At 42.2% G+C, this 23,785-nt stretch overlaps 2 protein-coding genes across 7 annotated transcripts in view; one reads left to right on the forward strand and one right to left on the reverse strand.

Annotated features, from left to right (window-relative positions):
• Positions 1 to 1,767: 1,767 nt before the first annotated feature.
• MPHOSPH8 (M-phase phosphoprotein 8) lies at positions 1,768 to 21,431 on the forward strand. Of its 4 annotated transcripts, XM_028726269.2 has the most exons (15): positions 1,768 to 2,025; positions 4,031 to 4,186; positions 5,476 to 6,606; positions 7,199 to 7,298; positions 8,793 to 9,020; positions 9,819 to 9,944; positions 10,423 to 10,511; positions 11,087 to 11,227; positions 12,095 to 12,181; positions 13,106 to 13,260; positions 14,798 to 14,952; positions 16,073 to 16,200; positions 18,971 to 19,027; positions 19,912 to 19,995; positions 20,596 to 21,431. In XM_028726269.2, the coding sequence occupies exons 1-15, from the start codon at positions 1,846 to 1,848 to the stop codon at positions 20,635 to 20,637; spliced, it is 2,859 nt and encodes a 952-aa protein (XP_028582102.2). In that variant the 5' UTR covers positions 1,768 to 1,845; the 3' UTR covers positions 20,638 to 21,431. The 4 variants fall into 4 exon arrangements, with proteins under 4 accessions (XP_028582102.2, XP_077783196.1, XP_028582105.2 ...); XM_077927070.1 differs by lacking the exon at positions 20,596 to 21,431 and having other exon boundaries at positions 19,912 to 20,337; XM_028726271.2 differs by lacking the exon at positions 18,971 to 19,027 and having other exon boundaries at positions 1,769 to 2,025.
• The window catches only part of PSPC1 (paraspeckle component 1), a 59,852-nt gene continuing 56,175 nt past the window's right edge, over positions 20,109 to 23,785 (reverse strand). For 2 of the 3 annotated variants that reach the window (XR_003706315.2, XR_013392526.1), the window contains one exon: positions 20,109 to 22,506. The gene's annotated coding sequence lies outside the window, so the exon portion shown is untranslated. Of the gene's footprint in view, positions 22,543 to 23,785 lie in introns of all 3 variants that reach the window. The other variant, XR_013392527.1, reaches the window with a different exon arrangement.

The raw sequence follows: 23,785 nt of genomic DNA on the forward strand, positions 1-23,785 counted from the left end.
CACACTTCAGAAAAGGTCGTGTGTGTTAGCCATAAATAAGACCCTACAAAGTATGGCATCAGGGTGTTATAGTTAGTTCCCCCCTTGTGTGAACTATAACACAAAGTATAGACACTTTCTCTATAGGTTAATTGTGCAAAATGCAGTACATCCAACAAAGAGATGCAAGACCTTCTTGTGTAAGAATTAAAGATTAAATAAATATGCAGGAGGAAGAGGATGTTTGTGGATGGGCATCATTAGATTCAACACTTAGCTGCAAATTAACATGGTTTGGTGGTCAGGTTTGCATCATTCTTTAGGAAATATATGAATATGAATATATGAAGAAATATCGGTGATAAACTTCATTTGAACCAGACTCCTTTCCTTGCTGCGTCTAATTCATAGTGGATGCCATGTTTGATTGTATTAGAAGCCTCCCCTACTGGTCCCAATTATAAGTACAGTGGTGCCTCGCAAGACGAAATTAATTCGTTCTGCGAGTTTTTTCGTCTTGCGAATTTTTCGTCTTGCGAAGCACGGTTTCAAAAGAAGTTTTGGAAAAGCTTCAAAAATCACCACAGTCTTCAAAAACCTCAAAAAAGGCTACCACACCGCGAGCAACTGCACCTCTTCAAGCAATGCAACCTGGGTATTAAAGGAATATAAAGAAAACAAACTTGCAAGACGTTTTCGCCTTGCAAAGCAAGCCCATAGGGAAATTCGTCTTGCGAAGCAACTCAAAAAACCAAAATCCCTTTCGTCTTGCGAGTTTTTCGTCTTGCGAGGCATTCGTCTTGCGAGGTACCACTGTACTACTTCTCCACAAACACATATTTAGTACCATGAAGGTTGGGGGGGTGGGGGAGCCTAATACTAAACCAGAGCAAAAACAAATATAAATGCCATATAAGGCAATAAGATTGTTTTAACAAACACTGGCTTCGCCCTGTTTCTCTGGAGGTTCCTTTTTCAACTTCACTCCCACCTTAAGTTCTCCCACACTGATTCCTCCATCCCACCAGATGTCATTCTGCTACAGCACTGCTCCCTCGGGGGACATCCACCTAGGTTCGGTTTCATTCAAGAGCCTCATATATAGAATTGTAGAGGGACCCCGAGGGTCATCTAGTCCAACCCCTGCAATGCAGGAACCTTTTTTGTCTGACATGCGTCTAGAACCGACGACCCTAAGATTTAGAGTCTCATGCTGTATCGACTTAACTACTTTACATGCAGACGCATAGGAGCCAACTCCTAGGTGCCATGGACCCCCAACAATAAAATATTTGAGGGGATCAGGCCCCCACAAAGTTGATGGGCATTCCCATTCAAATAGTGTGTGTTGCACTGCATAATACGATCGATTATGCGGGGTGGGCTTAGTTGGGCCCCCACAATATTTTATTCATATTTTTTAAAAAATAATTTTTTATTAGATTTTCCACAGTGATAACACACACAATATTTTATTCAGGTTGGCACTCCTGTGCAGACGGGTTCTTAAAAAAAAAAAAAAAGTTCAAAAACTGTCCCAGTCGGACAAACAGACACGCCGACACCTCAGAGAGCCATCAGTTTCCATGGAAACCCCCTCACATCCGCCTCACAGGATGGAACCGGAACAACGAAGGAAGGGATCCCGCCCCCTTCTCTGACTGGCTGCTTTCCGGAACCTGCCTCGCATTGGCCGCTTCTCCCGAAAGCTGCCCTGATTGGCTGCAGCGGATGGCGCCGACTGCGGATTGGCGGGCTGCCCTCGCCGCCCGCTAGGCCGCTTAGTTGCCTTTAGCCGTGAGGAGGGGGGAGAGGCGAACGCAGCAGCTTCTCCTCACAGACGCCGCTGGAACGTTCGGCTCCAACATGGCGGCGGCCGTCGTGAGTGGGGCTGAGGAGGAGGAGGAGGAGGCGGCGGCGAGGAAGGAGAAGGCGGCTGCAGGAGGAGAAGGAGCGGGGACTACAGCGGGGGGAGGCGGCGACAGCGACGAAGATGATGAGGACGTCTATGAGGTGGAGAAGATCCTCGACGTGAAAACCGAAGACGTGAGTCCGGAGGGGGGTCGGGCCTTGAGAAGGCAGCGAAGGTCTTGGCAGGGCGCTTTCCCTTGCAGCTGCCGGGCTGTTCCTGTTGATTTTTAGCGCACAGTTGGGACACAAACTGCCCCGGGATGTGTAGCTGGCACGGAAAGGGCGGGCATTTGATATATGTGGGGTTTTTTTAACCATTTAAAGCATAAACAGCGTCAGGGAGAAGTAGGCGCACCAACTTTGTGAGGGTTAGGATGCGCTCAGTTTCCGCCCTTAAAACTGCCCAATCCGTATTAAAACGTCTCCTTCTTTTCGGCGCGGACCTCTTTATCTTCCCCTTTCCAACACTTCTTCATCGCATCCTTGTTAAATACCTCGTACCTATTTTCCTCTTTCTGCAGCCAATGCAAAACAGCTGATCTGAGAGCCCCCCCCCCCCCCGCTAGTGGCAGTATGTTGTATTGGATGCAAATATTGTCTTGTTGTGTTTCCAGAAGTAGTCAGGCCCTGCTTCAAAAAAACAACAACCCACTTTTGAACACGGTGCTTACACTTTTGAGTTTCTATCCACATTGGCACTGCAGGATTTGGCAGCAAGTATGTGGGTGAGGATTGTGGCAATTTTACTTGCAGTTTGAGACCCTGTGAAGAATTGTATATTGCCCCTCAAATCCATGGTGTGTGCACACACTCAGCGCCCAACATTTCATCAATGAATGGATACATTCATTGTCCCCACCCCCCACAAAACACATGAGAGACAGAGAGAACTTTAGCCATTTATGAACCAGAGGAGATCCAGTCAGTGAGCCAGTGCATTCATGGGTGCAGCCAGGGGTGGGAGGCAGCTCCCCCCATCAAGTAAATAAAAAATACTTAACTGATCAATTGCATCACAGATAACTCTGTTTGCCCCCCCCCCCCAGCATGAAGCCTGCCCCCCTAAATAAATCCTGGCTATGCCCCATTATATTATTAATATCTGCTGAGTGTCGGACTTGTGTTCAACCGAGCTGGAAAAGCTCAACCTCCGGTCTGAGTCCTTCGGAATCGCCTCCGACGATGATTAACGACCTGAGCCTCTGATAAGACTCCAGGCATGTTCCCTCATTACACATAGTATCCAGCAACAGGGAAGGACGAGAAGTTTGAGCTGCATTGCAAAGATTTTTAATCCAAACTACGCAGACAGAAAAGAAATATACATGCTTTCTCTGAAAGCAGAGAGCAACTGAAACAAAGGAACAGGAAACCAGTAACATCACATCCGTCTTCTGTCTTCCTTGAGACTTCCAACAGCCTGGAATCTCTGGAATGCAAAACAGAGTCTTGTGACTCCAAGAGCACAGTGGTAACACACAGAAACCAACACTGAGACCCAAGACTTGCTTGCACACTGGCTCATTAGAGTGGTACATGCTCTGATTATCTCCCACTCGGCTGAGACCCTACTTGCTTGCACACTGGCTCACCAGAGTGGTACACGCTCTGATTATCTCCCACTTGGAGTGCTGCAATACACTTTACATGGGGCTACCTTTAAGGGTGACTCAGAAATGACAAATAATCCAGAATGTGGCTGCCAGACGGGTGACTGGGAGCAGCTGCTGGGACCATAAGTGTTGGTGCTGAGCCCTAAATGGTCTTGGCCCTGTATACCTGAAGGGACATGTCCACCCCCATCGTTCATCCCGGACACAGGTCCAGTTCTGAGGGCCTTCTGACTGTTCCTTCACTGCGAGAAGTGAAGTTACAGGGAACCAGGCAGAGGGCCTTCTCAGTAGTGGAGCCCATCCTGCGGCATGCCCTCCCGTCAGATGTCAGAGATGACCAATTACATGACTTTCCAAAGACATCTGAAGGCAACCTTGTATCAGGAAGCTTTTCATGCTTGTTGTTTAGTTGTATTTTTATATTGAGTTGGCACAACCCAGTCAGATGGACAGGGCATAAATAATAAGTTGTTGCTGTTGTTACTACTACTACGTCATATGCTTACTAAATCTCTTTGCTTTCTTAGGGTAAAATACTATACAAAGTACGGTGGAAAGGATATTCCCCAGATGATGATACATGGGAACCTGAAGAACATTTAGAAGACTGTAGAGAAGTGCTGCTTGAGTTCCGAAAGAAAATAGTGGATTCTAAGCCTAAACCTGTTAAAAAAGAGATACAGGTATGTTTGATTTCAATTTTTATCTACCACTAAGGAATTTATTTTATACCCTCTCCCCCCCCCCCTCCCATCATAAAGGGCACTACCCTTTTAACTGAAATTGGTCTTTTGGGGGGCTGTGTGGTTTTCTCCCTTCTGTTTTGGCAAATTGTGTAGTGAGATAACTGTTGTCTGTAATTACTGTCTTCAGGGTTAATCAGCTGCCTGCTTAGGATGATTTATTATGATTGAAAATGCACCTATCGTTAATATAATCTGGTCCTATTACTTTAGTTGGGAGAAAGCATTTCATTATTCGATGAACTATGGTGGTTCTTTTCCTGTACAGTGGTACCTGTTCTTAACCTGAGGTACCACTGTAGTGGTTTTTAAAATAGCCTTAGTTTATTATGTGCATATTTGATACCCTTGATGTTTGTACAGACCCCTTTGGTTAGATACTACTTACTGAAAATTCTATCAGCATCTGTTGTGAGGGGGAAGGAATCTTCAAACAGAAATTTTGCTTGTTTGTTACAAAGGAAATTAGTTTGGTCATTTTGATCCTTGTGAAATCTGCACATTTTCACTGTGTTCCTAAGCAATTATCATTCATTTTAATAAGGAAGAGGGTAGTGCTAATCATTACCTTTTTATTTAAGACTGCAATAATAAAACCACATTTAATAGAGAGTAAATCACTGAAGTCAATAGGACTTAGTTCTTTTTAGTAACATGTTCGTTTTTGTTAGCTGAGAATCACAGTTTTTGAACATTTGTTAAATGCTTTTTAGGAGTTACAGTTTAAGACTAAAGAACCATGCATCTTAGTTCTACACAGCACAGGGTGCCTGGGGTTTCTTGAAACAGGTTCCTTTTAGAGTTAATGTGTAGTATGCCTCGTCAAAGAGAAAATAGTAAAAAAATGCTACTAGGAACATCTGAGCCCTTGGCTGTGCCTTCGATGGCCTTTGGATTCTGTCCTCTTGTAGGGCAAGGATGAGCAAGAGGTAGATTGGGATCTACTAGTGGATCTCTGAGTGACAGGCAGTAGATCAGCAAGGATTTCTGACTTCAAGTTGTTTAACAATAATAACAGAGTGACTCTGGCCTAAACTATACTGCTGAAATTAAGAAAGTTTGGGGGAGTAACCAGGATTGGACTTTTGTATGAAAGGACCATGAGTTCAGTTCTTTTACTCAAAACAAAATCCTTGGAAGCAACAGTCAACTTTAGAGTGCCATTAATCCAGATTTGTCCATTTAATTAGGCACTAGATCACTAAATCAACTTTCCTTCTCTTCTCTAGAAGCTGCCTTTAAATGATGATCTTTTTGAAGCAGATTCTGAAGCAGACAGTGACTGGCAAAGTGATACAAAAGGAGACATGTCTCCAAAGAAGAAAAAGAAAAAATACAAAGAGAAGGAGGACAAAAGCCAAGATGAAATGCAAAAGAAAAAGTCTAAATCAGCAAAAGGTAAAGAAAAACCTGCACTAGAATGTGAGAATTCCTCTGATAGTTTGGCTTCAGATTCAAAACCAAAGAAAAGGACTTCAGATTCAAAGGAAGATACAAAAGATTCCAAAAAGCAGAGGAGAGAAGATCTAAAAGACACCAGTAAAAAAAAGGGAGAAATCAAAGATGGAAAGAAAAAAATGAAAGAGGAGCCTAAAGAGAATAAATCTTTGCAAAAGGGAAAATTCAGTAGGCAACAGTTGGATGCTGAATCTAGCATGCTGGATGATTTATTTTCTGAAGTTGCAGATTTCAAAACTCCAGATTTCGATTCAGACAGCAGTGGGGAGAAACAGAAGACATCTGCTGGGAAAGACCCCTTGGAAGAAGAAAATGTGCCCAGGGTTTCAGCTTGGCAGCTAGACAGTTCAGCAAGCTCAGATGATAGTTCTGAAGTAAGGGTTAGGAGGAAAAAGAAGAAACACCTAAAGTCTGAAGAACTTGAGGACAGTAGAAAAGTGGACAAGAATTTGGAGAGAAAAAATGCACACAAAAAGCAGAAGATGGCAGATAAAGTAAAAGCTGAGGCTGACAATAAGAGGCCAGCTACCCCTTCTCCCTTGCAGAAAGGTGTGAAACTGTCTGCTGATGAACGAGGACGCAAGTCCACTGATTCAGCAGGGGAAGTAAGCAATAATTCAAAATTGAAAATCAAAGAGACTAAGTCAAGCCCTTCCTATGCCAAGGATGTTTCTCTAAAGTCAACTGCTGTTGAAAGCAAAGAGAAGAATGTAAATACGAGAGCAGATGAGGAGAAGGTGAAAGAGAGGTCTTTTCAGCATTCCATAGGTGAGAATGTGTTTGAAAAATTTATCCTGGATTCTGAATACAGTAAAGGAGGGAATACAGACAGCAAGAAGAATATCTTTAAAAGTGAGCCGAATACTGATGACATCCCAAAGGAAAGAAGCACTTTATCTAAGGTAATCTAAAGTGGATAATGCATAATCAAAGGTTTTATAGTTTACTTTGTGTCCTTTTCTGGACATCTTTTTGCCCCTTTCGGCTTTTCTTAATTAACTTTTCTAGGCACTTCAATTCCTGTTCAATTCTCTTTATTGGTTTTAGAGCCAAACTAATGGCTTAAATGCAATTAACATGCAGGTTTTGGGAACGGAGTGGTTTTTAAGGAAAGGGCATTAATAGTGCTGTGCTGTTTTTATTGTTTTTTATCTTCTTCAATATGGCAAACCATTTTTAAAGCTAATGAATCTGTTAAAAAAAGATCAAAGATTCCCACTAATCAGGTGTAAACCCTGGTCGTTGCATGAATCCTTAAGCATCTTAAAATACATCTCAATTTTATTTTCAATGACGGCCAACTTTAGGTGGAACAGACTGGCCATTGAGAACATGTTTACTGCTTCTTAGACTATCTACAAGTTAATCTCCAAGCCTTGCTCTTTTTGTTACTAACAAAGCAGAAGGTTAAGTACAAAAGTTTCAAGCTTTCTTAGCTTCTGTTGCCATTAAGCATTTAAGAACCTGCTTTCTATATTTAGTGTTCTTTTCCAGGAAAAAGAAGCCAAAAAAGGTGAATCAAAAGAGAAGCTTCTGAAAAGGCTTGTCTCTGAAAAGGAGGAAAAAGGCAAAAAAGATGTGAAGGGATTGAAAAGTAAGTGTGTAATCTCTAAAGTCATTCTAGAACATCAGTGTAATCTACCCAGAATTATGCAGTTTGCCCCTGTTAAAGTTATGGTTTATATTGCAACCATGTTCAGTTTAGTTATATTTTGTCCTGAATTATTTCATGCTGATATCTTTCCAGTGTGTAAAATTAAGTTTCATTTTGACAACATTCCATATGCGAAACTAGCGAATTAATTATTTTTGTTATGCAATATTTTCTTACTGTCTTGCCCAGGTAATATTGTACAAATGCCTTGATTGTTCCCAACCTTAAATTTCCAAATGATGTATGCAGGCCGGGAGATCTAATCTGAAGACTCTAGCACATTGGTGCTATTATGTTCTAGTCAGTTTAGTAAAACAATGGAGAATATATTTTTGAAACTTGTAGGTGTGTACTAAAGTAATGTATCATTATAAATAAGCATCAGTACTTGAGTGATATTTTTAAGCTTCATCAAGTCGCTCATAATAAATTTTGAAGGCCTTTCAAAAGCTAAAAAAGTAATGGTTGTTTTACTTGGAGCAGTCTCATCAAAATTAATGAGCATGACCAAGTTAGGGCCATTGATTTCAATGGGTCTACTCTGAGTACATCTTAATTGAATGCCACCCAATCTTTTTTCCATAGAATCAGATAATTGTAGAATTGGAACGGTCCTCAAGGGTCATCTAATCTAAGCCCCTGCAATGCAGGAATCTTAACTAAAGCATCCATGACAGATGGCCAAACTCCAGTGAAGCACAATCAACCACCTTCTGAGGGCATCCGTTCCACTGTTGAACAGCTCTTACTGTCAGAAAATTCTGCCTGGTGTTTAGTTGGAATCTCCTTTCTTTTAACTTGAATCAGTTGTTTCAAATCCTACAGAGGAGGAGAAAACAAGCTTGCTCCATATTCCATGTGACATCCCTTGAAATATGGTCTTGAAATATGGCTGTCATATCTCCTCTCAGTCTCCACTTTTGCAGGCTAAACATACCCAACTTCATCAACTGTTCCTCATAAAGCTTGGTTTCCAGACCCTTGATCATCTTGGTCGCCCTCCTCTGCATACATTCCAGCTTGTCAATATCCTTCTTAAATTGTGGTGCCCAGAACTGGACACAGTACTCTAGGTGAGGTCTGACTAAGGCAGAATAGAGCGGTAATATTACTTCCCTTAATCTGGACACTATACTTCTGTTGATGCAGCCTGGAATAACATTAGCCTTTGCTGCTGTTTACACATGTTAAGATTGTGGTCTTCTAAGACCCCTAAATCCTTTTCACATGAACTATAAATTAAGGAGTTTCAAAATGTCTTGACTTTGAACAGCTTGAAAATCTATCTAATATCCCTGTAATGTAATTAGAAAGTGACTTTCACTTTTTGTTGAAGTAGCTTGTGCTGTGATATATAAAAAGATTTTGTTTATGGTAGGCTTTATACCCAGTGAAACTGTGCCATTGGCAATGATCTTGCTAACTGTGTTCTAGGTTTGAAAGAGGTCAAGAGTGCACTTGGTGGGTTTAGCATTTCTTCAGAAGAAAAAAATGAATACTTGGAGAACCGGAAAAGAGAAGAATCGGGGCAGGACTACAGATCTTCAGAGGCATTCAAATCAAAAGACAAACAACCGCACAGCAGAAGCACAAGGGATGAGACAGATACCTGGGCTTATATTGCAGCAGAGGGGGACCAAGATGTCACTGAGGACAATTCTGGTATGTAGGAAGTGTGAAGTAGAGGATAAAAGATAAAAACAACAACAACATAGATTACTTGAGTTTGAGTTCTTTGCTAAGTACAGGTTCTAGTTATGGCCTCTGGCTTAAAGAACTTGTTTTGAACACTTGAAAAATCCCCACACACTTGGGCCTCAGATGGCTCAGAATTACATACTCTGCTTTACTTCCCTGCCATGCCCCATTTTACACTCTTGACAGAGCCCATTCTCCAAAAGCAGGTGTATGTTGCTCTTTCTATTTCCTGCTGCCGAGACTTCTTAGTCTGAAGCCCCTTTGAATCTCAAAATCTACAACTTGAGCAGTTCAGTATTCCAGGGAATCCAGCGGTTTCTCCAGTGTTCTCTCATAACCCAAAAGTGGCTAAGGGCAAAACTGCAATTATGAGTTGATGCTTTGGGTCTGATTATGGAATCATCTGCCAAGGAACGTGAACTTGGAATGCAGTTGTGATACCATTTCTGCTTGGATAATAAATGATCCACTGACTAAGATGGATCAATGCCCCAGATTGCAAACGTTTATCTTCAGGAGTGCAGATCCATCCAGCACCATCTGGGTGAACCCAGGCAGATGAGCCACCCATCAGGTTGGGTTAGTCTTGGATGAAGCTTCACTTTATTGGGTCTCCAGCCCACTGTGCACTGTGAATTATGGTTCTGCTTGACTTGGAGAAGGATAGGTGATAAAGGGTATAAAATGTCTGCAGAGGCTGTGATTTAGTTGGTGATGACAAAGTTGTCTCTCTTCTCCCCCCTAAAAATTCAAACTTCGTAGATGCAAAGCAGCAAACTGTGAATTTGGGCATGGACATGCAGTTAGAGCGGCTGACGCTGGAGGACTTTCAAAAGCATCTTGATGGAGAAGATGAGAATGACTCGGCAGCTGAAGCAATATCACCTGGTCAGTAACAAATGCCTTGCCCGCAAAACTTTTAGATGGCGGATATAACAAAACCCTTGTAAATAACAGAGAGGTGGAGTCAGTGTTTAATGTTCTCTTTAAATGCAATTATTATCAGGAGGCTAAAGAAGCAATGGTATATCCCATTTCATAATCCCTTTTGAGACAACCTCCAGAGTCTCTGTTGGTTCTTTTATTGGAAGGTTCTAATTTTTTGATAATAAGTTGCTAGATTTTAGAAAATCGAACTTACCCTTAGATATTTTATATATATATATATATATATATATTGCTGAATTTTTTTCTGTGTTAAAAATCTTATGTGTCCTATATTCCTTAACTTTTATTTGTAGTTGGTGGAGTGTAAATAGATAGATAGTTAGATAGGCTAGTAGAGGGATACGTTTGTGTGGAGACAGAAAGAGCATCTTCATACCTCTAGTTTTGAAATTGATCTGTTGAACCTATTTACTTTTAGCTCAGCTGCGTGATGCTGTTAAAAATGGACAGTATGCTGTGGTGAAAATGGCACTTAATTCAAATGAAGAATATAATCTTGATCAGGAGGTAAGCTTTTGTTAAATGGATAGTTTAATAATCTGTATAAAATACAGCAGGAATTTAATTATTTGAGTGTTCATTTCAATAGTTTAATTAACTCAACAAATTTCTTGTACATGCAGGTGACACAGTAGTGTTGTATTTAATGTAGATTGAACTACGTTGCCTTCTGCAGTCTTTCGCTAATGTAAAATGAAACCAGAGTCCAAGTGTATGGTTTTTAATGCATGTTTTTGATAAATGCTGTGAGCCATGCTGAAGATACCAATCAAAGAGAAGATTATAAATCTACAGAATAAAATTCTAAAATAAAGTATAAACATTAAAAATTATAACCTTGGGTTATGAATTCCATCATCTCAGTAGTTTAATGAAGTATGAAAAAAATTGTCCCTGTTTTCTTTGCTGTAATGATAATAATTTTACTATACCCTGCCTATCTGCCTGAAGAAAAAGCTTAAGCATTGAAAAGGGAACATCAAGCAGCTTTGTGAATTACCTTTTGCTAATAGAACATTTGGTCCTGTTGTATCTTAGAAAAATGTCACCAAAACCCAAACAATAATATACCACTGTTTCAGGATGCTAGTGGAATGACTCTTGTGATGCTCGCTGCTGCAGGAGGTCATGATGACATCATCCGTCTTCTCATCAGGAAAGGAGCAAAAGTTAATTGTAAACAAAAAAATGGAACAACTGCATTGATATTAGCAGCTGAAAAGGTGAGTTTCTTTTCTGTCTGCCCCTTCCCTTTAAATTGAGGACATTTCCTTTAAAAGAAGAAGAAGAAGAGGAGGAGGAGGAGTTTGGATTTGATATCCCGCTTTATCACTACCCGAAGGATTCTCAAAGCGGCTAACATTCTCCTTTCCCTTCCTCCCCCACAACAAACACTCTGTGAGGTGAGTGAGGCTGAGAGACTTCAGAGAAGTGTGACTGGCCCAAGGTCACCCAGCAGCTGCATGTGGAGGAGCGGAGACGCAAATCCGGTTCACCAGATTACGAGTCCACGGCTCTTAACCACTACACCACACTGGCTCTCATTTGTTTAATGTTGCTTGTTTGGAATAATAAATTAAAAGTTGGTCTGTAGCAGGATGATTGGACTGCTGAGGCTTCCAGACTCCAGGGTCTACTTGTTAGTCCCTGTATCTGGTTACTGTTTTTAAAGAAACTGAATTTCCAGTGTCTTGTTTGAATTTTCAGGGGACACGCACCCTAAAATTATGAGATTATGTTACAAGTCTGTTGATCAGGCTTCTTGCTGGTTTGGACTGATGGAAATTATATTCCAAAACATCTGAAGGATGTTTTTAGAGATGTTTTTAAAATTATCACATTTTTATCTGGAGACATAGTTATCACTGGATGGCTATCATTGGCACTAGAGTTTGCTATAGACAGTCCTGCTGAATAGAACTGGCTTCTGTAAACTTTTATTTAAATATATCTAAGGAGCAATAATAGCCTATTACAGAACAGCCTTAAGTTAGTTTTTATGGCTCTTCGCTGTATGAAAATTCTCTGCTTTCAACGGTTTATCTAGGTTCAGACTATTCATACTTTAACCATTATTTTGTTTCTTACAGAACAACCTAACTACTGCAGCCATCCTTTTGGAAGCTGGAGCATATGTAAATTTGCAGCAAAATAATGGTGAAACAGCTTTAATGAAGGTATGTGCTATTTGCCTGACTTATGAGGAGTAAATTTGAAGAATTTTGGAAAAACTGGATATACTCAACTAAGTTTTACTCAGGGTTGACCTATTGACAATGATGGGACCAACTTCATCAGTATTGGGACTTGTTCTTTTTAACTTGTTCATGTCCAGTTCTGGTTGCCTGGCCTCAAAAAGAATACTGTAGAACTGGAAAGGGTCCAGAAAAAGGAAACCAAATTGATCAAGGGAATGGAACAATTATCATTTGAGGAAAGATTGCAGCATTTGGGACTTTAGTTTAGAGAAAAGGCAAGTAGGAGACTATAAGTTAGAAATTTGTAAAACTGTGCATGACAGGGATGAAAGTGGATAAAGCAGGGTTTCCCAAACTTGTGTCTTAGCTGTTTTTGGACTACAACTCCCATCATCTCTAGCTAGCAGAATCAATGGTAAGGGATGATGGGAATTGTAGTCCAAAAACAGCTGGAGACCCAAGTTTGGGAAACCCTGAGATAAAGAAAAGTTTTTCTCGCTCTCTTGTAACACTAGGACTTGTGGACGTCCCCTGAAACTGAATTAAGATAAAAGAATGTGCACAATGCATAGTTAAACTGGGAACTTGCTCCCACAGGAGGTAGTGGTGGCCACCAACTTTGATGGCTTCAGAAGAGGATTACACAAATCCATGGAGGGCAAGACTACCAGCTGTTCTCACTCCACCCCAACCATCTAGTGTGAGGTTGCTTCTCAGTCACATTCTCTCTTCCCCTGAGATTGAGTGAAGGTTGACATAGAACTGGTGCTGTTATTTGGACTGTGTGGTCTCTATCTGAAAGGTTTTTAAAACCTCATAATTTCTTTGCATGAGAAGTCCTACTCCAGAATACTTGGTAAATAATGGTGCCTTTGCTGTTGCTTTCTCAACTTCCACTCGCAGGCTTGCAGGAGAGGGAACTACGATCTTGTGCGTCTCATGATTGAAAGTGGAGCAGACTGCAACATTTCATCAAAACATCAGACCAGTGCCCTTCATTTTGCCAAACAGTATAATAACTTACAAGTACAAGAACTCCTCACAAGTCACCTGGCTACGTAAGTACTTGCTTGAGAGTTGATTCAATTTACCCAGTGAATCAAGGACTATATTTAAGCTGATGTCTTGGTTTTTAAAGATGGGAAACTGGCAAGTCCTTTAGTTTGTTTAAAGTATTTACAGGCTTGCTTTCTGGACAGAATTCTCTCAGGACAGGTTAAAATATTAAAATTCAGAAATACAACAGCTGTATAGAGGTACGGATGGGATGGGAGTCATTCATTCCAAGAAACAACTCTGTGTGAAGTTCCAGAAACTGTGCAAAGCGAAGTTTGTTTACAACAGGTGCAAGGTCACTCCAAGAATGTTCTACAAATGTGAGGCTTCTGGGCTGCACAGAGAGGTGTTTAGTCTGATCTGTGTTCTCAGTGTGAAGACGTGAGGGAAGGTCTGGCAGCTTTTAGGCCTAGACCTTGAGCATTTAAGCTGAACCTCCATCAGGAATCTGATAGATGATTGTATAGTTTGCAACTTGAGAACGACAGTAAAAAAAACAACCACCTTCTGTCTGTTCTGAATTGTTTCCTGTGATTTATTTCTACATTCCATCTTAGACTTTGAACTACTACAAACTTGGAAGCTGCATGATACTCTGCTACAAAGGAGTCTGGTACTTGGAAGTGTACTAGACCCAAGGGAATAGGAGTTTTGCCTAGAAAATTTGCAACAGGTTTCAGGGCCTTGCCAAAGGTTCTGGATAAACCCAGCAGATAACAGCTAATGGAATTTGCTGAAGAATAAAATTTACACTTCAGTTTGAGGAGGTGCTATAGCACAGTTCTACAAAGGGCCTTACATTTTAATGCATAGGCTCCTCCAAGTCAGGCTGGGGAAGACTCCTGCTTAAAACCATAGGCATCAATTGCCAGCCTAGACATTATTCAGCTAAGTGGACTCCAAATAAGGCAGCGTTGTACATTTGCAAGCCAAGTTGCCTTATTCATTAGCTAACGTAAGGGTGCAAAGTATCTAGGCTACGGCTGATGTACTGAAGGTCATCAGTATAAGTCAGGTGTGGGGGAGCTTTGTCCCTCCAGATGTTGCTCAACTGCATCTCCCATCAGCTCAGCAAGCATGGACAATAGCTGTGGATGATAGGAGTTGTAGTCCTCAACAGCTGGTGGAATAAAGGGCTCCGCACACTGGCTATAAAGTGAGATTTTTTCTCTCTTTCACTGTTGGTTAGTAGTTTGGAAGATGCTGCCCTGACTAACTATATTTTCCTTTGTTGATGGATTATTTGGGCTTTGCTCGTCCTGTATGAAGTTTTAAAAGCACAATGGAAGTGCGTACACATAATGCCATATTTTAAAATCAAAACACTTGGTAATAAAAATCTGTCCAGAGCTTCTGTATGGCGTTGGATTTACGCTACTCAACTAGAAATGGTTGAGAACAAAATTGTGTCAACTGCTAGTTTGAAGTAGTAGTCAAGGTTTTGTGTTTATAATAGATATGATACTGAAAAAAGGGTAACTATAATTTATTTACATAAATTATAATGTCGACAGCTTGACTTTGTCTTTCCTTGTTTAGACTCTCGCGAGTGGCAGAAGACACAATCAAGGAATACTTTGAAGCCCGTCTTATTTTGATGGAACCTGTGCTTGATATTGCGTGTCATCGGCTTTGTGAGGGACCAGATTATTCTTCAGAGTTCACCTATAAACCCCCGCAGACTGTGCCTGAAGGTTGTATGAGAAGGCATTCTTTCTTCGAACATTGAACTGTGTGTGAGTGAGTGAGAGTCCACCCACCCTCTGGGCAGATCAGAAACAGACTAAGTTGTGCTTAATAGCAACATTTATGCTTTAATCTCTGGGTAGCTGAAACACTGAGCTTACCTGATTCTTCTGGCAGTAGAGAGATTATGGTCTGAGAGACAAAAAAGCATATCCAAATATTATGGTAAAATTATTGGAACCAAATGGTAGGGAATAAGAACTAGAGTCGCCAAAATGAAATGCGGCTGTTTTATTTTGTTTGTTCCTTGTCTGGCAGTCATGTGCTTTTCAGGATTGGCAATGGAAACAGATACTTAGCATCTCAAAATGACCGTATTTTTTGCACCATAACACTCACTTTTTTCCTCCTAAAAAGTAAGGGGAAATGTCTGTGCGTGTTATGGAGGGAATGCCGACGGGTGGCATGCCTACAGATTTTCCTCCTCTAAAAACTACGTGCGTGTTATGGTCGGGTGCGTGTTATAGGGCGAAAAATACGGTAATTTGAAACAGTTCGGGATTTGCTGTCCAGAGTGCCTCTTTCTGATTTGTAACAGGGATAGTTGTTTTACAAGGGCGGATGGAGGGAATTTGCCCAGCTAGTCAATAGATTAAGCCCACAATTTATGCACATTAAATATGTGCACATTAAGATTTACACACTTGGGAGGGGACTTAAAAGGGGGTAGGTGTCCAGGAAAAAAGACTTTGGCATTCCCACCCACCGTTGCACTATATGTTTTGACTAGGTGATTTTGGCTTTAGGTGCGATCCACAGAACATAATCTCTGCGTAAATTGAGGGCTTAGTATAAGAACAATGTAATCCAGGCTGTGTTGCCAGTTTATCCTCTTCCATGTGGATTTTTTGAGTCTTTCTCCAAACTTTTATTAGGTATTACAGATTCTTTGAGTCATCTGATCAGTTTTGATCAGACTGTTGGTATTTAAGTATGTTACCCACAGTTAAAATCTCAGGCTTTTCAAACATTTGCTTGTCGAGACAGATTTTAAGCATTTCCTCATATAAGTGGCAATTCATCATTTGGATTGTACTCTTTTAATGCATGATTGTTTCTTTTCCACAGGTTCTGGCATTCTTTTATTTATTTTCCATGCAAACTTCTGCGGTAATGTTGTTGCTGCTCGGCTCTGTGGACCATGTGGTGTACAAGCTGTGGTTCTGAATGATAAATTCCAGTTCCCTGTCTTTTTGGTAAATGTTTCATGTTCTTCACTGACCATATAACAATTATTCAGAAATATAAAGTTGGGTAGCCATGTGTCATGGATGCTTTAGTTGAGATTCCTGCATTGCAGAAGGTTGGACTAGATAACCCTCGGGATCACTTCCAACTCTGTGATTCTATTATTTATACCAGACATATTTGCTTATAAAAATATATATCTATATATATCAACCATTTGTATACTGCTTAATCACAGTTGTTTCTAACAAGTGTACAGGTAACTCAATACAGTAAGAGTAAAATGAATTAAATCCATTAAATTAATTAAAGAGTTTTAAACTAAAGCCTGATGGCTGGCATGATAGCTTTTGAGGGTATCAGAAAATTCTGAAAGCCCCATCATTCCTTATCAATGTTACTGGATCCAAACTACAAGAAAGAAGATTCCACCTAAACATTAGGAAGAACTTCCTGATAGTAAGAGCTGTTGGACAGTGGAATTTGCTGCCAAGGAGTGTGGTGGAGTCTCCTTCTTTGGAGGTCTTTAAGCAGAGGCTTGACAACCATATGTCAGGAGTGCTCTGATGGTGTTTCCTGCTTGGCAGGGGGTTGGGCCCTTGTGGTCTATTCCAACTCTATGATTCTATGATGCTGCTGTTCAGGTAAATCTTTAGACCTTGGATATAAGCCTGTTCTCCAGAGTTTCGTACTTTGTGATGTCAAACAGAATGTGTCAGCGCACCTTAAATGCTGCTTTAGTATTGCTTACTGTTTTAATAAGCACTTTTAGCTCAGCAAAATGCCTTGGAAAATTTTCAAACCTGAGTGTTATCAGTCGAGGGTATAGATAATGTTGGCCCTCTTACTTGTAACGTCTTGGTTCTGGATTCCTACCAATGTTGCCTGCAGTTTTTGGCTGGCCTTGCTGGGCAGTATAGCCTCCCACCCCCACCCCAGTGCAAACCCTGCAGGCCTCTCCTGAGGAAAAATATGAGAGGAAGTGTGCCAGCTTTGGCCCTGCTGCATAAAGGGCACCCCAAGCGCCTTTGCACAAGGAACTCTCTCCCTACTTCCTGACAGCCTTTGCTTAATAGGGAAATAGCCTTTGATGTTTTTATACCAGTTCTTGGTGTATCCTGAAATCTTTTTGCACCTAGCAGCTATTAATAGAAGTTGCCTAACATTTCCTGTATTAAGACAACTTCAAATAGTAAGATTTTTGTGTTTCAACATAATTCCCAGCTTTTTGTCCACCTCCCCAAAATTTTGATTTGCATATAGACAAATTGTTCTGGAGAACTTGCTTGCTTACTACCAGCTTGCTTACTACCAGTGTGATGTAGTGGTTAAGAGCAGCGGACTCGTAATCTGGTGAACCAGGTTCGCATCTCTGCGCCTCCACATGCAGCTGCTGGGTGACCTTGGGCCAGTCACACTTCTCTGAAGTCTCTCAGCCCCACTCACCTCACAGAGTGTTTGTTGTGGGGGAGGAAGGGAAAGGAGATTGTTAGCCTCTTTGAGACTCCTTAGGGTAGTGATAAAGTGGGATATCAAATCCAAACTCTTCTTCTTCTACTTGGTAACATTAGTTGGCCCTAATAAAAGTTAGCTTACTATACACTTTGGATTTTTTCCCCAAGGGACTAGTAGGATTACCTATGATTTTATGTAAAAAGGGAGCTTAACTTTCGTATATAACATCAAGTAAACATTTCCCTAATGATGGCTTATCAAATGGGAGGGAAATAGCAAGCTCTGGAACATTTCCATACTTCTTAAGAGTTCTGTTAACAACAGAGTTCCCCATTTAGGTTTTTTTTCTGGTTTTGAAGGCACAAGCAAATTAAATGGGGTTCAGATTTTCTTTCTACTTCATCCTAGGCACTTGGGGCACAGCTCTTAGTTGACCCTGTTGCTTACCCCAATAAGTGTATTTTGAAGTAGGGGAAAATCTGCGGAGCTAAGCAGAGTCCACGGTGGGGTTTTTTAAAGCTGTATTTACTTCTAATAGCAGATGGTGAGGTGGGCAGCAGACATCTGCAACTGCTTTGCAAGTGACATGTTGCAGCAAGATAAAAATCAGCTCTCTTCCTAGGACCCTGTTGCGTGCCAGTGTGGTTTAGTGGTTAGTATTGCACTAATGGGACGCGGGTGGCGCTATGGGTTAAACCACAGAGCCTAGGACTTGCCAATCGGAAGGTCGGCGGTTCGAATCCCCGCAATGGGGTGAGCTCCCGTTGCTCGGTCCCTGCTCCTGCCAACCTAGCAGTTCGAAAGCATGTCAAAGTGCAAGTAGATAAATAGGTACCGCTCCAGCGGGAAGGTAAACGGTGTTTCCGTGTGCTGCTCTGGTTCGCCAGAAGCGACTTAGTCATGCTGGCCACATGACCCGGAAGCTGTATGCTGGCTCCCTCGGCCAATAAAGCGAGATGAGCGCCGCAACCCCAGAGTCGGTCACGACTGGACCTAATGGTCAGGGGTCCCTTTACCTTTACCACTAATGAGACCGTGATTCAGAGCCCCACTCAGCTGTGAAGCTTGCCTTGAGTCAGGCACAGTATCTCGGCATAAGCTACCTCACAGCATTGATGTGTGGATAAAATGGAGGTGGAGAACCATTTGTACCATCTTATGCTCCTTGGAGGAAAGGTGGGCTATAAATACTGTAATAATAGTGGTAGTAAAATAATAATGAGCAGGATGTGGAGGTCTTGCTCCCTTCTGCCCTATAGCTCAATACCTAGAGTAGCCAAGTTACCCGTTGCCTCCTTCTCATCCTCTCACCCTCCCTCCCAGCCCCACAGAGCTTTTCATCCTTCGTGGAATGAGCAATTCTCTTCGCGGATGTTCCAGGTGAGTGGCTAGGCTAATTAATATTACTCTGGCATTGGTGCCAATTCTGCCCAGCCTCACGCCCTCCCTGTTCTGGGCTCCTTTAATGTCAACCCTTCGCTAAGTCCCCTGCCAGTGTCTGCCCAACAGAATTGGCAGGGCTATAGACGAGCTCCACCTCTTCACAGAGACTTACGAAAGGAAGCTTTTAAGCTCATCTCCACCCACGTTAAGAATTCCAGGGATCAAAACCAGTTAAGAATGCATCAGCTCTGTTGAACCAGACCAAAGCTTCACCTCATCTAGCATCCTATTCCCACCGTGGCAAGATGCCTGAGAGAGCAGTTTATAAATAAGGCATGAAGGCAGTAGCCCTCTTCCTGTTGCTTCCCAGCTACTCACAGTGGGTAGCATACTGTCCCTGAGCTTTTATATTGCTGTTATGACTAAGAGCTAGCATTGGGTCTATCATTGTAGCTTGTTAAAGCCTAAGTCTGTAAGAACATGGTGAGACCCGAACCCATCTTCAGATGTCTCTCACGCTGCCACCCCTGCCAGATATCTGTCTCTGAAAACTTCCGTGCGCTCTCCATCGTGCCAGAGCTCCTAGGCTTGGCATTAGAGTTTGTTATTCAATTCAGTGCGAGGCTGCGTAGGTGAACAAGCAGGGAGGGAAACATCCAAGAATGTGATGTTGCAGCAGCAGCAGAGTTCTTTGTTTCCCGTTAAACTTATGGCCACCATTGGGTCTTTGCTCAGCTTAGTCACACACACACGTTGTTCAAAAAGGGGTTGCAGGTGAAGAGTTGATGGTTCTCTTGCAGCTTGTCTAGCTAACCAGGAGCATAATATTGTGACATGTGGGCAAAGAATAATTTGCTCTTTTCTTTCTTTTTTATTTTTAGGACAGTCACTTCATTTACTCCTTCAGTCCTATTCCAGGCCTTAACAAACTCTTCATACGATTGGTGGAAGCTCCTACTGCCAAGGTGAGAAATGCAAGTCCAGGTGCATGCACACAAACTGACATTCAGTAGAGCTAAGGAAATAAATCAGCTTAAGTTAGTCATCACCAACGAGTTCAGTAAATCTACTCAGTTCGTGAAGTGGTTGGAAACAATGCAGATACGTTTATTTATTAAATGTGTGCCCTGCCCTTCATCCAAAGATCACTGGACGGTTCACAGAAATAAAAAAACAAGCAGAAGAAAGGCATAATAAAACAATAATACATAATTACCTTCCTTTACTAAATTATCAAACTAGTCTATATTTTAAAATAATTTCCCACCCTGCTTTTTGACCCTGACAGGGTCCCCCAAGTGTATTGTGGTAACAAAATGCAAGAGCTACTGCTTGATGTAGTTTTCATAGGGTCCTCAGACTAGGAGTTGTTTCATCCATCAGAATGTTTTAATATACCTGTGTAAAATATGTTCATTGTGCAAAATAACTGAACCCATACTTTAATCACTGTTGAGAGTGAAGCTAGCAGCTCTTTGAGGACATACATGTACTTGTGAGTATGTCATCCATGCCTTTTCAGCATTTAATTGGATGGATAGTCAATGGCATTTTTTTCCTTACAGGTGAAGCTGCTGATAGGTGCATACAGAGTGCAGCTGCCATAAGCTAATGAACTTCATGCTGTTGATGCAGTTATTTTCTTGGAAGTATTTGTTTACTTCTTCCTTTTTGACTGATCAAGCAGTTTGGGAACTCCTGGTGCAGTCAGGACTCTGACAATTGGTTCAATCCCTTTCTTTTTTACCTGGTCTCCGTTTTACTTGTGAATTCTTATGCAGGTTAGCAGCCACGTGCTGCTTAAGAAAGTGGACAAGATGGTTTTATTTTGTTTGTATATAGGTATTTGTGCCAATGATTGTAATTCTACATTTCAAAGTTCAGACTGCATATTTCAGCATTTGCACAGTGTGAAGTGGTGCAAAACCCTTAAAATGATGAAGACTCTTTTAAAAGTCTGGTTCTTGATTGTAGATGCTAAATTTTGTCCTACTTCAGTGTTTGTATTTAAGCTAACGCTTTTTTAAAGCAGGCAGAGCTATATTTGCTATTGCAGTTTAAATACAGGAATATAGATAGGCTTTTGCCTTAATAAAAGATTGTGGCTTATCAATGGCGGTGGTTGTGGTTAAGCCTGGAAAAAAACCCCTGTAATTGTACTTCTTTCCATAACTAAACTTTTAACAGATACTTTCAAATTGGTTTTTTTAAGGCAGACCATATTTATAGACTTATTCTATCTCCTCAGTCCCTAAAGGATTCATCTGGTGTCCTAATAAATGGACACAATTTTATTGGCTAGCAGCATTTCTGTACAAATGAAATGTAAGCTGTATGAATTATAAAACTTCTTTGTAAGATGAAACATTGTTAAAAGATAAAACTTCATATTGAAACTCTACTGTATATCAAGCAATGTGTCAGTGAAAATGTAGAAAAATTATAGGAAGTAGTGCAACTTTTAAATGAGAAATGAAATTTGTGTGAAATATGTAAGTCCCAAAAGGCAGCTTCAATCTGGCATATGTTGCGGAACATAAAACTTGGGTTTTCCCATATTTGTTCAAAGCATAACCATCTATAAATACTTTGTCCGAAGGAAATTTCAGTTGTTAACACCTTTGATAGTACTTATGTGTGTGTCTCACATTGGTGGTTACCCAACCACCTATCATTTGAAAATTGCTGAAGCTCCTGGTGGGCCACTTGATTGATTTCTCTACGTGTTGTAATAATTGTAAAGTGCTGCACTTTCTACTTTGGGTCCTTTTCGGCTGGAGAACAATCTTGATTACCACCAGGGCATGATCTGTGTTCCATTTGGCATTGTGATACAAATGCAGTTCAGTGTGGATGAACTTTCTGCACAAAGCAGAAAGTGTAGCCTCAAATCAAAACTGCTAGAACAACCATACCTGAACTTTGAGCACTTCTGATTCCCTTGAACAAGCTCTACTGAACTGCCCCAGAGGCATTTATGAAACAGGTGGGAAAGTAAGTATATGCAGTAGGTATATTTATCCCAGATGGATGCTGATTACTATAAACAAAGCAGTAGTACTTCTTAGTAGTAGTACTTTTTTTGAAACAACAAATTCATTTGTTCCATTCATATGGAAAACAGGCCAGTTTTGTTTGAAAGCAGTTAATGAGAACATCCCGTAATGTTCTGGATACTGGATTTTTTTTAGGTAAATGAGCAGATCAATATGGTTGTTGTTTAGTCGTGTCCAACTCTTCGTGACCCCATGGACCAGAGCACGCCAGGCACCTCTGTCCTCCACTACCTCCCGCAGTTTGGTCAAACTCATGCTGGTAACCTCGAAAACACTATCCAACCATCTCGTCCTCTGTCGCCCCCTTCTCCTTTTGCCCTCCATCTTTCCCAGCATCAGTGTCTTCTCCAGGGAGTCCTCTCAATATGGTACATGGAGTCAAATAGTTTCCGTTCAAATTTCCATGAAGTATTCTTCACACTGAAAGTTGAATGACATTTTTCAGCTTTATCCAGCCTGTTAAGAACAAAAATAACCCCAAACGTTTGCACAATCATCTCTAGCAAGATAGGTATTTGCAAAACGTTTGGTGCAATAAATACACCTTACCTCTAGCTGGCCTTCTTTCATACATCTGCTGAACTTTACACATTCTCGCCCCCACCCCAACCCCCAGTATCTGCTTTTTAAATGTACATGCACAAACTTCAACCATTTCCAATCATATCAAAGTAGGGGGTTGAGTGCTTACTTATTTAGAAGTGCAACAATGTTACCCATGTAAATAGATGAAACTACCGTATTTTTCGCACCATAGGACGCACTTTTTCCCTCCTAAAAAGCAAGGGAAAATGTGTGTGCGTCCTATGGAGCGAATGCAGGCTTTCGCTGAAGCCTGGAGAGTGAGAGGGGTCGGTGCGCACCGACCCCTCTCGCTCTCCAGGCTTCAGGAAGCTATCCGCTAGCCGTGGGAGACCCAGCTCTCCCACGGCTAGCGGAGCGCTGCATTAATCCCTAAGCTTGGGGCGTGCGGAGCTCAGCGCGCCCCAAGCTTCTGGGTGCCGGCAAGGTCTCCGCTAGCCCTGGGAGAGCCCCGCGACGTCGCGCGGCTCTCCCAGGGCTAGCGGACCATTGCGCTAATCCCGAAGCTTGGGGCGTGCGGAGCTCAGTGCGCCCCAAGCTTCTGGGTGCCGGCAAAGTCTCCGCTAGCCCTGGGAGAGCCCCGCGATGTTGCGCGGCTCTCCCAGGGCTAGTGGACCACTGCGCTAATCCCGAAGCTTGGGGCGTGCGGAGCTCGGCGCGCCCCAAGCGCTAGCCGTGTCTAGGCTGCGGATAGCAGCCTGCTTCCCGGAGCGTCGGGCGCCCTGAAAGCAGAGCTCCCGGCGCTTTGGGAACACATCCGCAGCGTGGGGAGCCTTGCAGGAGTTCCCCGCAGGGCTCCCCACGCTGCGGATAGCAGCCTGCCTCCCGGAGCGTCGGGCGCCCTAAAAGCAGAGCGCCTGGCATTTCGGGAACACATCCGCAGCGTGGGGAGCCTTGCAGGAGTTCCCCGCAGGGCTCCCCACGCTGCGGATAGCAGCCTGCCGCCCGGCGGGTGGGGCGCCCTGAAGCAGGGCGCCCCGCGCGCCAGGCAGACATCAGCCAGCCCCACAAGCTCAGGGGACAGCAGGGAGGCACAGCGCCACTATCCCGCTGTTCCTCGACCTGGTTCGGTTTCCCTGACCTGCTTTTGGGGGGGGGAATAAAGGGGAAAAAATTT

The sequence above is a fragment of the Podarcis muralis genome, chromosome 4 (genome assembly GCF_964188315.1).
Source record: "Podarcis muralis chromosome 4, rPodMur119.hap1.1, whole genome shotgun sequence".
In the NCBI taxonomy this organism is placed as follows: domain Eukaryota; kingdom Metazoa; phylum Chordata; class Lepidosauria; order Squamata; family Lacertidae; genus Podarcis; species Podarcis muralis.

Excerpts from the sequence above, each read along its gene's own strand:
- MPHOSPH8 (XM_077927070.1), top strand. The coding sequence starts at position 1,846 with ATGGCGGCGGCCGTCGTGAGTGGGGCTGAGGAGGAGGAGGAGGAGGCG. Across the intron at positions 6,607-7,198 it reads AAAGAAGCACTTTATCTAAG|GAAAAAGAAGCCAAAAAAGG; the intron begins GTAATCTAAAGT and ends GTTCTTTTCCAG. Across the intron at positions 7,299-8,792 it reads AGATGTGAAGGGATTGAAAA|GTTTGAAAGAGGTCAAGAGT; the intron begins GTAAGTGTGTAA and ends ACTGTGTTCTAG.